General features: G+C 42.0%; 1 protein-coding gene across 1 annotated transcript in view; it reads right to left on the bottom strand.

The window, feature by feature from the left end:
* Nucleotides 1-12,687, bottom strand: part of CNGB1 (cyclic nucleotide gated channel beta 1) — a 97,161-nt gene that overhangs the window by 36,435 nt on the left and 48,039 nt on the right. The window contains exon 11 of the mRNA XM_027857909.1: nt 613-720. Coding sequence (XP_027713710.1) covers nt 613-720 — 108 coding nt within the window. The remainder of the gene's footprint in view (nt 1-612; nt 721-12,687) is intronic.

Below are 12,687 nucleotides of genomic sequence, written 5' to 3' on the forward strand. Positions count from 1 at the left end.
GATAGATAGATAGATAGATAGATAGATAGATAGATAGATAGATAGATGGATAGATGGATGGATGGATAGATGGGTAGATGGATGGATGGATGGATGGATGAAGGAAGAAAGGAAGGAAAAAAGAAAGAGGAAAGAAGGAATGTAAATTTTAACAATGAGAGACTGAATACTAAATTGTGTGAGACACTCTGCTCACCTATGAGAAAGGAGCAATAGCATCATATATAAATAGAGTTAGAAGAGATTACCTCTAGTCCAATCCCTTTATTTTACAGATGAGGAAACTGAGGCCATGGTTTGAGTAAGGTCACACAGATTGCAAGTATCTAGCACACAGCCGCACTTAATAACTGCCTTTCAGTCATTCATTCAAGTATCAGAACTAAGATTTGAACCCAGGTCATCTGAGTGCAAACCACAGCATGTTATCTCTCACATTTAACCTTTAAGACCTAAACATGTTGCTTAACATCATTACAAAACGAACTAATTTCTCTCCCCCTCCCCCCGAAAAATATTCAAGATGCACCATTATTGATGATCTATGGCCAAAGAGCCACCGGAATGCTGAGCTAGCTCTGGCTAATCATACTAGAGAAATTTCCAACTCACTCCTGTCCCTGGGGACTGGATGGGCCAGACCAGGTGACGACGGGCGACTGCGCCGGAGACAAGGCCTTGAGCTCCTCCACCTCCTCATCCTGTGATGGCAGCTTCTTCCTGGACAGAAATTCAAGACATTTTCAGCCAGATGCAGAGGGTGCCAAGGAGGCAGCGTCTAAGTTCCGCAAATGAGAAATCCAGAAGCCAGAATCGTTTGTCAACTGTGTCATTAGGGACAACTTTCCAGGCAGCAGGTGGGGCCTCTTCTCCCCCAAAGTGGAGGTCAAGGGCATGAAGCTTTTAAAGGGAACCATCTTTCTTTCACCATGTCAACCTATTCACAAATTAGAGAGCACTCAATATGTCTGAGGGAACCAACCTTCGTGTAGAAGGAACCCTCCATCCCTGCCACCACCAAGAGCCCTTAGAATAGCAGCACCCCCAGATATCTATCCCCCCTAGGAAAATCCAGATGGTGAGACTTCTCAATTCCAAATTAATTAATAGGTAAATGGAGTACAAAATGGTATGCTATATGAAAACTAACTGGATTTCTCACCTGGGTCAACAACATGGGAAATCTGTTCTGTATTTGGGCAGACAGGTGGTGCAGTGGATAGAGCATTGGGCTGGGAATCAGGAAGACTCATCTTCATGAGTTCAAATCTGGCCTCAGACACTTACTAGCTGTATGACCCTGGGCAAGTCACTTAACTCTGTCTACCTCAGTTTCCTCATCTATAAAATGAACTGAAGAAGGAAATGGCAAATAACTTCAGTAACATTGCCAAGAAAACAAATGGGGTCATGAAGAGTCAGAAACAACTGAAACAAAAACTCTATGTATGCCTAGAAGAGATACTGCACAATTTCCTTGATGAGATGGATAGGAAGGGACCCTTGTGAAGGTGTGATCTAACAACAGCTTTGCAGATACTACACTTTCCCCCTCCCCAGAAGCCACAACTATTGAAGACCTAGAAAAGTAGTTCTCACCACTTAAGTCCCGGGTACTGTGAATACTATATGATTTTATCAACGGAAAGACACTAAAGAAGATGAATTACCATCTGCCTCCCATCCTACCCCAAGGACAATGGACCTTTCCATTTGATTTGCAACTGAAATTGTCTTCTCCTCTCTTCTCCCTCTTTCCTCCCCTCCCCTCCCTTCCCCTTCTGTCTCTGTCTCGCTCTGTCTGTCTCTGTCTCTGTCTCTTTCTCTCTCTGTCTCTCTGTCTCTGTCTCTCTCTCTGTCTCTCTCTCTCGTTGTCTCCTCGTATTAGAATACAAGTTCTTTGAGAGCAGGGATGGTCTTTCTTCATTTGCATTGCCAGACAGCTATTTATCTCCTAAATGTCACCTATGTGCTATACATAGAGGCTACTCTGCTCAAGGCTAAATATTCCAGTTCTTTCATCTATTCTTCATGTACCTTGAATATGTCAGCTCCATCTTGACACCCTCCAGGTTATTTCCCTTAAAATGTGGTACCTAGAAATGAACACTGAACTTCAGATTGTAGATGTTTCCCTCTATTTGAAGCAGCAGTGGGAACACTGGAACAAGAGTGATTGATGCCCATTTAATATCACAGATGTGGCTATAGTTGGAGATGCATTACTAAGAGGAGCGCGGAACCCAAGGGTGAAGGTTCAGATTGAAAGGCATTGGGTACGGGCTTAGCCAGTCTCCACTCAAGACTTGAGCAATTAGGGCCTCTGGAGGACAGGGATGCCTAAACCATCTGAAGGAATAATGTCAGAAAATGGACAAATTGCCTCTACACCCCCCCCAAAAAAGATCAATGAAAGAGGGAAAGGATCCATTTATACACAAAGAAATTTGGCAAAGAACTGGGAACTAAAGAGAGGGCCCTTCAGTTGAGGATTGACAGAATAAATTATAATATAAGGATTGATGGAATACTATTATACTATAAGAAAAATTAAAGGAGTGGGGTTCAGAGAAACTTGGGAAGACATGTAAACTGGTGCAGAGTGAGGAGAGTGGAATCAGAAGAATAATTTATCTACAACAACAACAATATTGTAAAGATAAACTACTTTAAAAGACTTAAAAATTCTGATCAAAACAATGATCAACCACGTATTCCAGAGGACTAAAGATGTCTGCCACCTGGCTCCTGACCAAGAGGTAATGGCTGGCAAAATGAGACATAAATTTTTGGATGTGGCCAATATGGGAGTTTGTTTTGGCTGGCGGTGCATATTTGTTTTGAAAGTTTTGTTTTTCTTTTTCTAAATTGGGGAAAGATTGGAGGGGAGAGAAAATAAATGCTTGACAAACTGAAAAATAAAATAAATAAAATTTTAAAAAGAAAATTTAAAAAGAAATGAAACAAAATATTTAACAATGTTTTTATTTTTTAAAAAAATTATCTGAATTATCTGAGGCAGAAAAATGCCACCACCATCTTTCTAGTCACCCTAGTCCCCACCATCAGAGCCACCATCTTTGATTCTTTCCTCTCCATCATTCTCCATATCCAATGAAATCCTCTCAATTATACTTTCCCAATATCTTTTCTATCCACACCATCCTTTCCACTTCTACTGACACCACCCCAGCCTGAGTTCTTTATCACCTCATGCTTAGGCTATAACAATACCAACTGGAAAAAGCACTGGATTAAAAGTCTAGAAATCAGGTTTCTTGTACGAGCATTGACACTAATTAGCTGTGTGACCCTGGGCAAGTCACTTTCTTTTACTGATTCTGTTTTCTCCCCTATAAGAGTTGGACTAGACCATAGATTAAGAGTTATAAGGCAATTCAGAGGTTACCTAGTCTAATTCCTTCATTTTACAGATGAGTAAACTGAGACTCAGAGAGTTTAAGTGACTGGCTCAAAGTCCTACACGTAGTAAGTGGAAGAGGTCCTCCAATGCATGAAATCTAGCATTTTCCCCAATGTACCATAATCTCTAAGGGTTTTTTCAGTTTAGGCAGTGTCTAATTCTATGAATCATAGAAATCAAAATTTCAGCTTGATTTCAAGAAAAACATCCTGCTAATTAAAGCAATATCAAAGTGGAATGAGTAGCCCGGGGAAAATGTGGTTTCCACTTTATTGTGGGTCTTCAGGCAAAGGTGGTGCTGTAGGGGGATTCTCTTGGGGGTATGGATTGGGCAAGATAGCTGAGGATTTCCCTTGGCTGGGTTAGATCTAAACATCTATAAATCACCATTTTGTCAAACTAGAAAGAATTTGGATGAGAACTGGGTTTTCCAATGTTTCCTTTTCTTGCTAAAGCTCTGTGCCTTTATAGGATGTCCTTGGGTTCATTTAGGTTTTTTACTCTGTAATTCCTGTCTGGGATCACAAACACTTAAGATGTTGAAGGAAATTGCCTTATTTAAATACCCTGGCATTTGCAGCACCAACTGAGCCAGGCGAGGAAATGCAAAGTTGAGTTACTTTACAGTTGTCTAGAAGCTCTCTCTTAATGAGACCGGGGAAGGAAAAGGGGTCAGACATACAATAGAGGTAAGTTATCAGGGGAGCACCATCAGTACCCTTGGATTTCCTGGCTTTCTCCTGAGATGTCACAACCTCCAAGGTAAACCAGAAACTTACAGTGAAAACTGAAGGTACAAATTTATGACCCTAATCAACTAGGCTAAATGGAATTTCGATTTTGGGGGGAAAGGGGAAAGTTGAAATAAAAGCCCTGAAGGTATGAAAAAATTTTTCATCTGTCTCCTGTTGTTAAATCAATGTCTAGAATTTATCTCATGCATTTTACCTTAAATGGGCAGAGCCAGCCGGACACTGGATCATGAACTAGAGTTTCCAGGGGTTCAGGCTATAAAGTTGCTACCTTGGATCCATTGCAAAGAGGGATCTTCTTGCGGGGACACTCCCAGGCTTCCAGGAAGGACCCGGATTACTTCCTGGAAAACCTGGGAGAAGCAATACTATCTCTCTGATGCTGATTCATCTCCAGAAGACTCTCTCTGTCATGCCAGAAAACCTCTTCATCCTGAAAGCACACTCCATCCCTGGAGCATTTGGAAGCACCCTTCTGCACCTGTGGCCTCTCCCTCTGATTGGCTGGTTCCTCCCAGAACCTTCTCTTAAAGGAGGGAGCCCAGGCCAAGCTGAGTATTCATTCCTCCCCAGGCTGCGTTGCTGACTCATCTCCACCCGTTCAGCTCGCTTCCTTGGGCTGTCTTCCCCCATTAGCATGTAAGCTCCTTTAGGGCAGAGACTATCTTTCTTCTGGTTTGTACTTACATTCATAGTGCCTATTGTTGTTCGGTAGTTTTAGTCCATTCTGACGCTTCACGATCCCATTGGGGGTTTTCTTGGCAAAGATACTGTAGTGGTTTGCCATTTCCTTCTCTAGCTCCTTTTACAGTTAAGGAAACTGAGGCAAGGATGGTTAAGTGACTTGCCCAGGGTCACCCAGCTAGTAAGTGTCCGAGGCCAGATTTGAATTCCCGAAGATGAGTCTTCCTGACTCCAGGCTTGGCACTCAATCCAGTATGCCACCCAGCTGCCTAGTTGCCAACAACAATAACAGTCATAGACTCATTGACTCTGCTTGGTTCTGCTCCTTCATTCCATAAGAGGAATATCCAAGCTCATGCAAAACTATAAAACTAACAATGCATTCACTGACGTCATCATCTTCAACCCCACAACTGGTATATACAGAACACATGACCAGCTTATCTAATTTGATCCTCGTAGCAATGCTGGGAGGTAGGTAATTCAATTCAATGAATGCCAAAAGTATTTCTATAGTGCTTACTAGGTGCCAGAGGCATAAGAGAAAAACAGTCCCCTGGCTTCAAGGGGCTTACACTCTACTAGAATGGAAACATTATTATTCCCATCTTACACATGAGGAAACTGAGGTCTGGAAACTGAAGTGACTTGCCCAAGGTCACACAAAGGGTGAGGAGAAGTTTCAGAATCCGAGTCAGTTCCAGGGCTCTTCCCCATTCTGCCACAGTTATCTACAATGCCCATTTCAGCTAAAACATCTAAACTAGGAGTTCTTCATCTTTTCTTTGTGTCATGGACCCATCAAGCCCATTAACCCCTTCTCAGAATAATGTGTTTTTTTTTTAATTAAAGGAAATGTGCTAAATTTCCATTAGAGGTGAGTGAAAATTAAAATATAGTTGTTTTCCCATCCAAGTTCACGGTCCTGTGACATATATCCAAAGAGCCCTTGGCTGGCCATGGACCCCAGTTTAAGAGCCTCTGCTCTGAACTTATAGAAAGGCCCCATTTGGGGGAGAGGGAATCGTTAATTTATTAAAGACATCGGGAGAAGAGGGTAGCCTCTCCTTGCACTTTGATCAGCGAGTTAAGTGGAAAAGCAAAGCAGAGTCAAGACAAGGAAGACGGCTTCTGAACGTCTAGCTCCATTTCCATCTTTATAACATCTTTGTTGTTCAGTCATTTCAGTCGTGTTCATCTCCTCACGACCCCATTGGGGGTTCTCTTGGCAAAGATACTGGAGTGATTTGCCATTTCCTTCTCCAGCTCATTTGACAGATGAGGAAACTGAGGCAAACAGGGTTAAGTGACTTGCCCAGGGTCACACAGCTGCTAAGTGTCTGAAGCCAGTTTTGAACTGGGGAAGATGAGTCTTCCTGACTCCAGGCCCAGCTGCCACCTAGCTGCCCTTTAATAACATTGGTCATTATTAGAATTCTAATGTATGATAAACATATTAATTGAATTATCATGCCTATAAAGATAGAAGAAAGAGATAGCTCTCAAAGACCCACTTTCTCTGATTACTACTGCTGCTACTAATATATCATGATTACTAATAATCATAATAATTATATTTTATAACTATATAATATAATAATTGTATAATGTAATTATAATATATTAATGCGTTGTACCATATACTAATTTTTGTTATATTTAACAGATTATATAATATACCATATTCAGCATTACATTCTGTCTAAATATCTCCTGCTCTGTTTAAGAAGCTTGGGGGTCCCATATCTCCACCCACCTTTCTCACACCATGACATTCCCCAGATGAAAAATACTCCCATCTGCCCTACAGCTGATCTGCCTTCAGCCATCAGTGAGGATCTCAGCTATAATTCAATGCTCCTGCTATGCAATGAGATACGCATTGCCTTTGATAGCTCCCAAAGTATCTCTTCAGCAGCCCCATGAGGACCCAGGACCTTAGGGAGCAGTGGGAGAGGGGGAAGGAGAGGAGCCATTAGCCAGTATTCAGTCCAACTCTTTTTATGGAAATCATCTGGCTAGGAATGTCGGTAAAGCCATCCCAGGGACCATATTGGCCACTAAGCAGCTGGGAACCTTACCTAATATACTTCTCTTGGGACCTTCCTAACCCATCCAGAGAAGCACATCATCTTTCCCTGACTACAATCACAACAATGAATTGCTAGAAAAAGAGGAGTGACGCTAGCCTCGATGATAGGACCGGAGGGAGGAGGAGAAGCAGAATAAATTCAAGATCAACGACATTTGAGCTGCATGACACCTTAAAGTGAATCTGGTCCACTCTCTCATTTTACAGACAAGGAAACCAAGACCCAGAAAGAGGAAATGATTTGCCCAGAGCCATACAATCCCTAGGGGTAGGCAGAGCAAGCATTATTACAGGCACAGCCCACATTATAATGTTCTGGAGAACAATGTCTTCTCACCCAATAATGTCATCAATTCAATGAATAACAAATCTACCATTATATTGCAAAACATCATTTGTAAATCAGAACAAATTGGACCCTGTATTGTCTAAGATATTTTTGAGGAACTAGTTACCGGTATTGGATACAAAATACTCACTGTTCTACAAACTGAAAACTGAGTCTCATAGTTATCAATCAATCAATAAACATTTATTAAGCACCTACTATGTACTGAACATTATTCTAAGTGCTGGGGATACAAAAAGAGGCAAAAGACAGTCAGTCCCTGCCCTCGAGCAGCTTACAATTTCATAGTAGGTACTTAATAACTCTTTATTGAGTGAATGAATGAATTTCCATGATGGTCAGATTTTTGTGGTTACCTAACAGTGTTTCTGGGGTTTACCAGAGTCAACCAGTTGGCTCCCGGTCAAACTGGCTGGGACAGGCTGGCATTTAGAACAAAGAAACTCAAAGGGTTTGGTTTTTTCTTGACTTTCCTGATTTTGAGCCAGGGGGGTTTGCCCAGTGATGATAGAGTTCCTGGCTCTGTTAATCACTTCCTTTAAAAATCACAAAAGCCTTAAGCTTCAGAATAAGGAAGTTGAGATAACTCAAAAAGAAATATCATTTGTGATTCCCAAGAACAAAGGCCATGTTTTTAGAGAAGGACTGAAGGTCTCCAAACGGTCATTCCTTGTTACAAGGAAAAACAATTAGTATATTCACAACTCAAACCTATATTGAGAAGGTTAATCATTTATAAATGAGACCTCATTCAATGAGACCTATAAATATGCCTTGGTGAAAGCTTGCCAGCGCGTGAAAGCATTGGCTGAGCCAGAAACCTGATGTGTAAGATGTAATTAGGAGAAGTCAACCCCATTACCAGTGATTCACGAGTACAAGCAATTTTAATGGAGGAAAGACATCTTACTTAAAGCAAACAAGCAGGCAAGGAGTCTTATTCTTTAGTCCTGAGCCAGGATATGGATGAAGATGAAGTGATAGGAAACACTGACATGCCAAACAGGTAACTTACGTCTCCAGGCAGATGATGCCCCTACGTAATCTCTTGATTATATCATCTATTTTCCCCAAATCCATCATCTCCTGAATTCCAGTCCCAGGAATGACTACTTACTGACCATCTCCATCTAGATTACTGTAGGCACCTCAAACTCAACATTGTCCAAAATGTAACTTGTTGTCTTTTCCCTCCCCCTCCGCCAAATGTCCCCCTTTCTGTTATGGGCGCCATCATACTTCCAATCATGCAGGCTTACAATCTCGGAATCACCTCTGAGCCTCCCCCTCACATATCCAGAAAGTTTGTCTTAATTTTACCTCTCCCACACCTCTTGCATCCCTCTTCTCTCTATTCACGTGGCCACCCCCCTAATTCAGTTCTCGTCATAGAAATGAGATAATATTTGTAAAGTGCTTAGCATAGTGCCTGGCACATAGTAGGTGCTTATAAATGTTAGCGATCATTATTATTGTTGTTATTATTACCTCCCCCCTGGGCTACTGCAATAACCTCCTAATTGGTCTCTCTGTTTCCAGTCTCTCTTCTGTTCAATCCATCTTCCCTATCAAAATATCTCCCTTAAGTACAAGTCTGACAATGTCACTGTTGTGGTTCATTTGAGTCTGACTCTTCATGACCTCATTTGGGGTTTTCTTGGCAAAGATACTGGAATGGTTTGCCATTTCCTTCTCCAACTCATTTGACAGATGAGGAAACTGAGGCAAATAGGGGTTAAGTGAGTGGCCCAGGCTCACAGAGCTAGTAAGTGTCTTAGGGAGATTTGAACTCAGGAAGATGAGTCTTCCTGACTCCAACCTCAATTCTTCTATCCACTTTACCACCTAGCTGCCCATGTCACTACCTTGATTAAAAATCTCCAGAAGCAACCGATTGCCTCTGGAATAACATACAAGCTATTTGGCGTGGGAGTTAAAGTACTTGCACAGTTGGCCTCTAGCCTTCCTTTCCAGGACTGATTTCAACTTATTCCCCTTCATCCACTCCACATTCCAGCTAAATGGAACTATTTCTCTGACCTCTACATTCTTCTATTTCTCTGCCTCCACACCTTTGCATAGGCTGTGCCTGGAATGTCCTCTCTTCTCCCTTCCACCTCTTGGCTTTCTTCAAGACTCATCTGAGGTTCCATCCTCGATGGAAAGACTTTCTTGGTCCCCTTGGAAATTAGTGCCGCTAGCTCCCTCCTCAAATTATCTTATATTTGTGTATCTCTTTACATGTTGCATACCCAGATAAAATGTCAGCTCCTTGAGGGCAGAAATTGTCCTCTTTTCCCCTTTATGTTCTCAGGATTCACAGTAGGTCCACCCGTTGAGTTGTTAATGAAATCTAATTCCCAAGGGTCTGAATCTGACTAGCACGTGAGGAGCCAACAGTTAGCTGTCTCTACAGCCTGATCAACTTCTCTCAAGGCGAGGTTTGATGCTGTCAAGATATTAGGAGACACCCTGTTTCCCAGAGCTAAGGTCCAACAAGCAGGCTGTGCCCTGCCATGACTGACCCTGGCATAACAGCAATCCTTTGCGCTCTGGATGATCTCATCCTCTGGCAAAGTGCATTGCTTTGGCCAGTACCAGGGGATACTGGTTCATTGGGGGATTTATGATTTTCATATTAATCAATAACTGTTTAGATTTGTTGGAGCACCCTCTATTTTCCAGGGTTCTGGGAGCCATCCATAACATCTCTTGACGTGCTCACAATCTCTGTTTTTTTATAACTGACTGCACTCCTGTTCTTGCCACACCAACTCTGATTCTGTACCCTACTGAATAATCACAAAGCTCAATGACCTTTAATACTTAAGACAATCAAGTTTATGGAAGTGATCGTTGATAAATCAAAAATAAATTAATTTTTAAAAATCAGCAAAAGACACAAAAGAAAAAGACTTAAGAAAATCAACTTAAGAACTGTTCCCACAGGACCCAGGAATGCCTGCAATGTCCATGCTGTGGGAACTGCAAGAATGATTGTGTTGGGGCAGCTTGGTGGCGCAGTGGATAGATCACTGACCCTGGAGCCAGGAGATACTTGAGGCTTGCTAACTGTGTGACCATGGGCAAGTCACTTAACCCCAGTTGCCTCACCCCCCCCCAAAAAAAAAGAATGATTGTGTCATGGTCCAGTCCACTTGTGACTTTTGATGTACATAAGATCTACCTTTGCCCCAGCATGTTAAGCTCTCCTTCTCAGAAGGGGGGCTTTCCATTTGCAAGCATTTTCCTCACATTTAATTAAACTTTTATTTAATCCTTGACACACCTGCCTCTGGCCTGCTTTGTTGGCTCTGGCCAGTCCCAGGTTAGAGGCTGGTTTTGGTCCAGTTAACAATGACAAATTTAATCTGGCAAGGAAAGCAATCTTACCTTGCCTCAAAAATACCTTCAAAACAGGTAATCCCCTTCTTTAATTTTGCTGGTTTATAGCCTGAGTCTGATTTAGATCAGAGGCTTTTAGCCTGTTCTGTGGTGTGGACACCTAAGGCATTCTGGGGAGGTCCATGGACATCTCAGAATAATGGTCATAAAAGAAAATACTTAGGGTTACAAAGAAATCAACTATGTTGAAATAGTTGCCAAAATATTAAAAAAGAAAAAAGTTCACAGCCCCCAGATTAAGAATCTCTACTCTAGAGGGAGTTGGAAATTCCCTCAAACTTTCAAAATAAAATATTTCCTGTTTGTTCCACAACAGTGGCGTGCCACCAAAAAGAAGCCCAGTTCAATCAATCCTCTTGACTGAGTTAGGGGGTGCAAGAAGAGTTTTTTTTAAAATCAAAGATCATTCAGACTTCTAACTCTGAAATGTTCTTCCTTTACCTCTCCTACTACTGACCTCCTGGATTCTTTTAGGTCTCAACTAAAAATCCCATGGGCCTCTAGATGGCTCAGTGGATAGAGCACCAGGCCTGGAATCAGAAGACCTGAGTTCAAATCTGACCTCACTTATTAGCTATATGACCCTGGGCAAGTTGCTTAACCCTGTTTGTCTCAGTTTCCTCATCTGTAAAATAAACTGGAGAAGGGAATGGCAAACCATTCTAGTATCTTTGCCAAGAAAACCCCAAATGGGGTGACAACGAGTCAGACTTGACTGAAACAATTGAACAATAATAAAAATCCCACCTTCTTGTGGGACCCAATGGCAATTTCTCTTAATTCCAATGTCTTCCCTCTCTTAATTATCTCCTACTTATCTTGTGTATATCTTGCTTTGTATATGTTTTTTTGCATTTCATCTCCCCCCTTAAATTGTATGCTCCTTGAAGTCAGGAGATGTCTTTTGCTTCTTTTTGTATCCCCAGAGCTTAGCACAGTGCCTGGCCCATAGTGGGCACCTAATAAATGTTCATTGATTGATTGAGAATGTCAGGACCAAAAAGACCCTTTTGATATAGTGTGTCAAGTGGAAGAGACCTTAAAACAGAAAATCTCAGTGCTGAAGGGCCCCTAGAACATAGGATGTTAGAGCTGACAGGAGTCTTAGAACACATTATCAGAACTGAAAGCGTCCTTAGCACCCTCAATGTCAGAGGTGGAAAGGTCCTTAGAACACAGAATGGCAGACCTTTCCCGCTTACAAATACTTAGAACTTAGAGCTTAGTTTATAGATACTCATATCATAGATATGATAAGGAGTTGGAAGGCTCCTTAGAACACAAAATGTCAGAACTTTCCAGCTTAGACCTACTTAGAACTTAGCTTAGACCACAGAATGGCAGGGCTGGAAGGGTTCCTTAGGATACAGAACGTCTGACTCAGTAAGCAGCAGACTTGGAGCTGGAGGAGCCTGACCTGATTTCTCAGACCTCAGCTCTTTTCCCTGTGCCAACCTCTTCTTTCTTTCTTTTTTGTCAAGGCAATTGGGGTTAAGTGACTTGCCCAGGGTCACACAGCTAAATGAGCATCATGTGTCTGAGGTCAGATTTGAACTCAGGTCCTCCTGATTCCAGGGCTGGTGCTCTATCCACCTTGCCACCTAGCTGCCCCTCAACCTCTTCTTTCTTTCACCAATGGTGGGAAGGAGGAGGAAGAGCCATGTTAGTGTTGTCAGAAGTTCTGAAACCATCCTGCTGTCTTTCACTTACCAAGGAATACTAGAACACCCAACTCACTTCCTTTGTTTTCTAATTGAAAAGATGGCACCCCATCCTATACATTCAGGTTTCTTTCTCACTTTAAGCTCCATCCACCACCTCACCTGTCTTGAGGATCTAAGCTCCTCAAAGGTGGGGAATTATGTCTTATTTGTCTTTGAATTTCACCCACTGTTAAAATATGGAAGGAAGGAAGGAAAAAAGGAGGGAGAGAGGGAAGGAAGGAAGGAAGGAAGGAAGGAAGGAAGGAAGGAAGGAAGGA

Source organism: Vombatus ursinus, unplaced genomic scaffold (genome assembly GCF_900497805.2).
Source record: "Vombatus ursinus unplaced genomic scaffold, bare-nosed wombat genome assembly UNPS02012515.1, whole genome shotgun sequence".
Lineage (NCBI taxonomy): Eukaryota > Metazoa > Chordata > Mammalia > Diprotodontia > Vombatidae > Vombatus > Vombatus ursinus.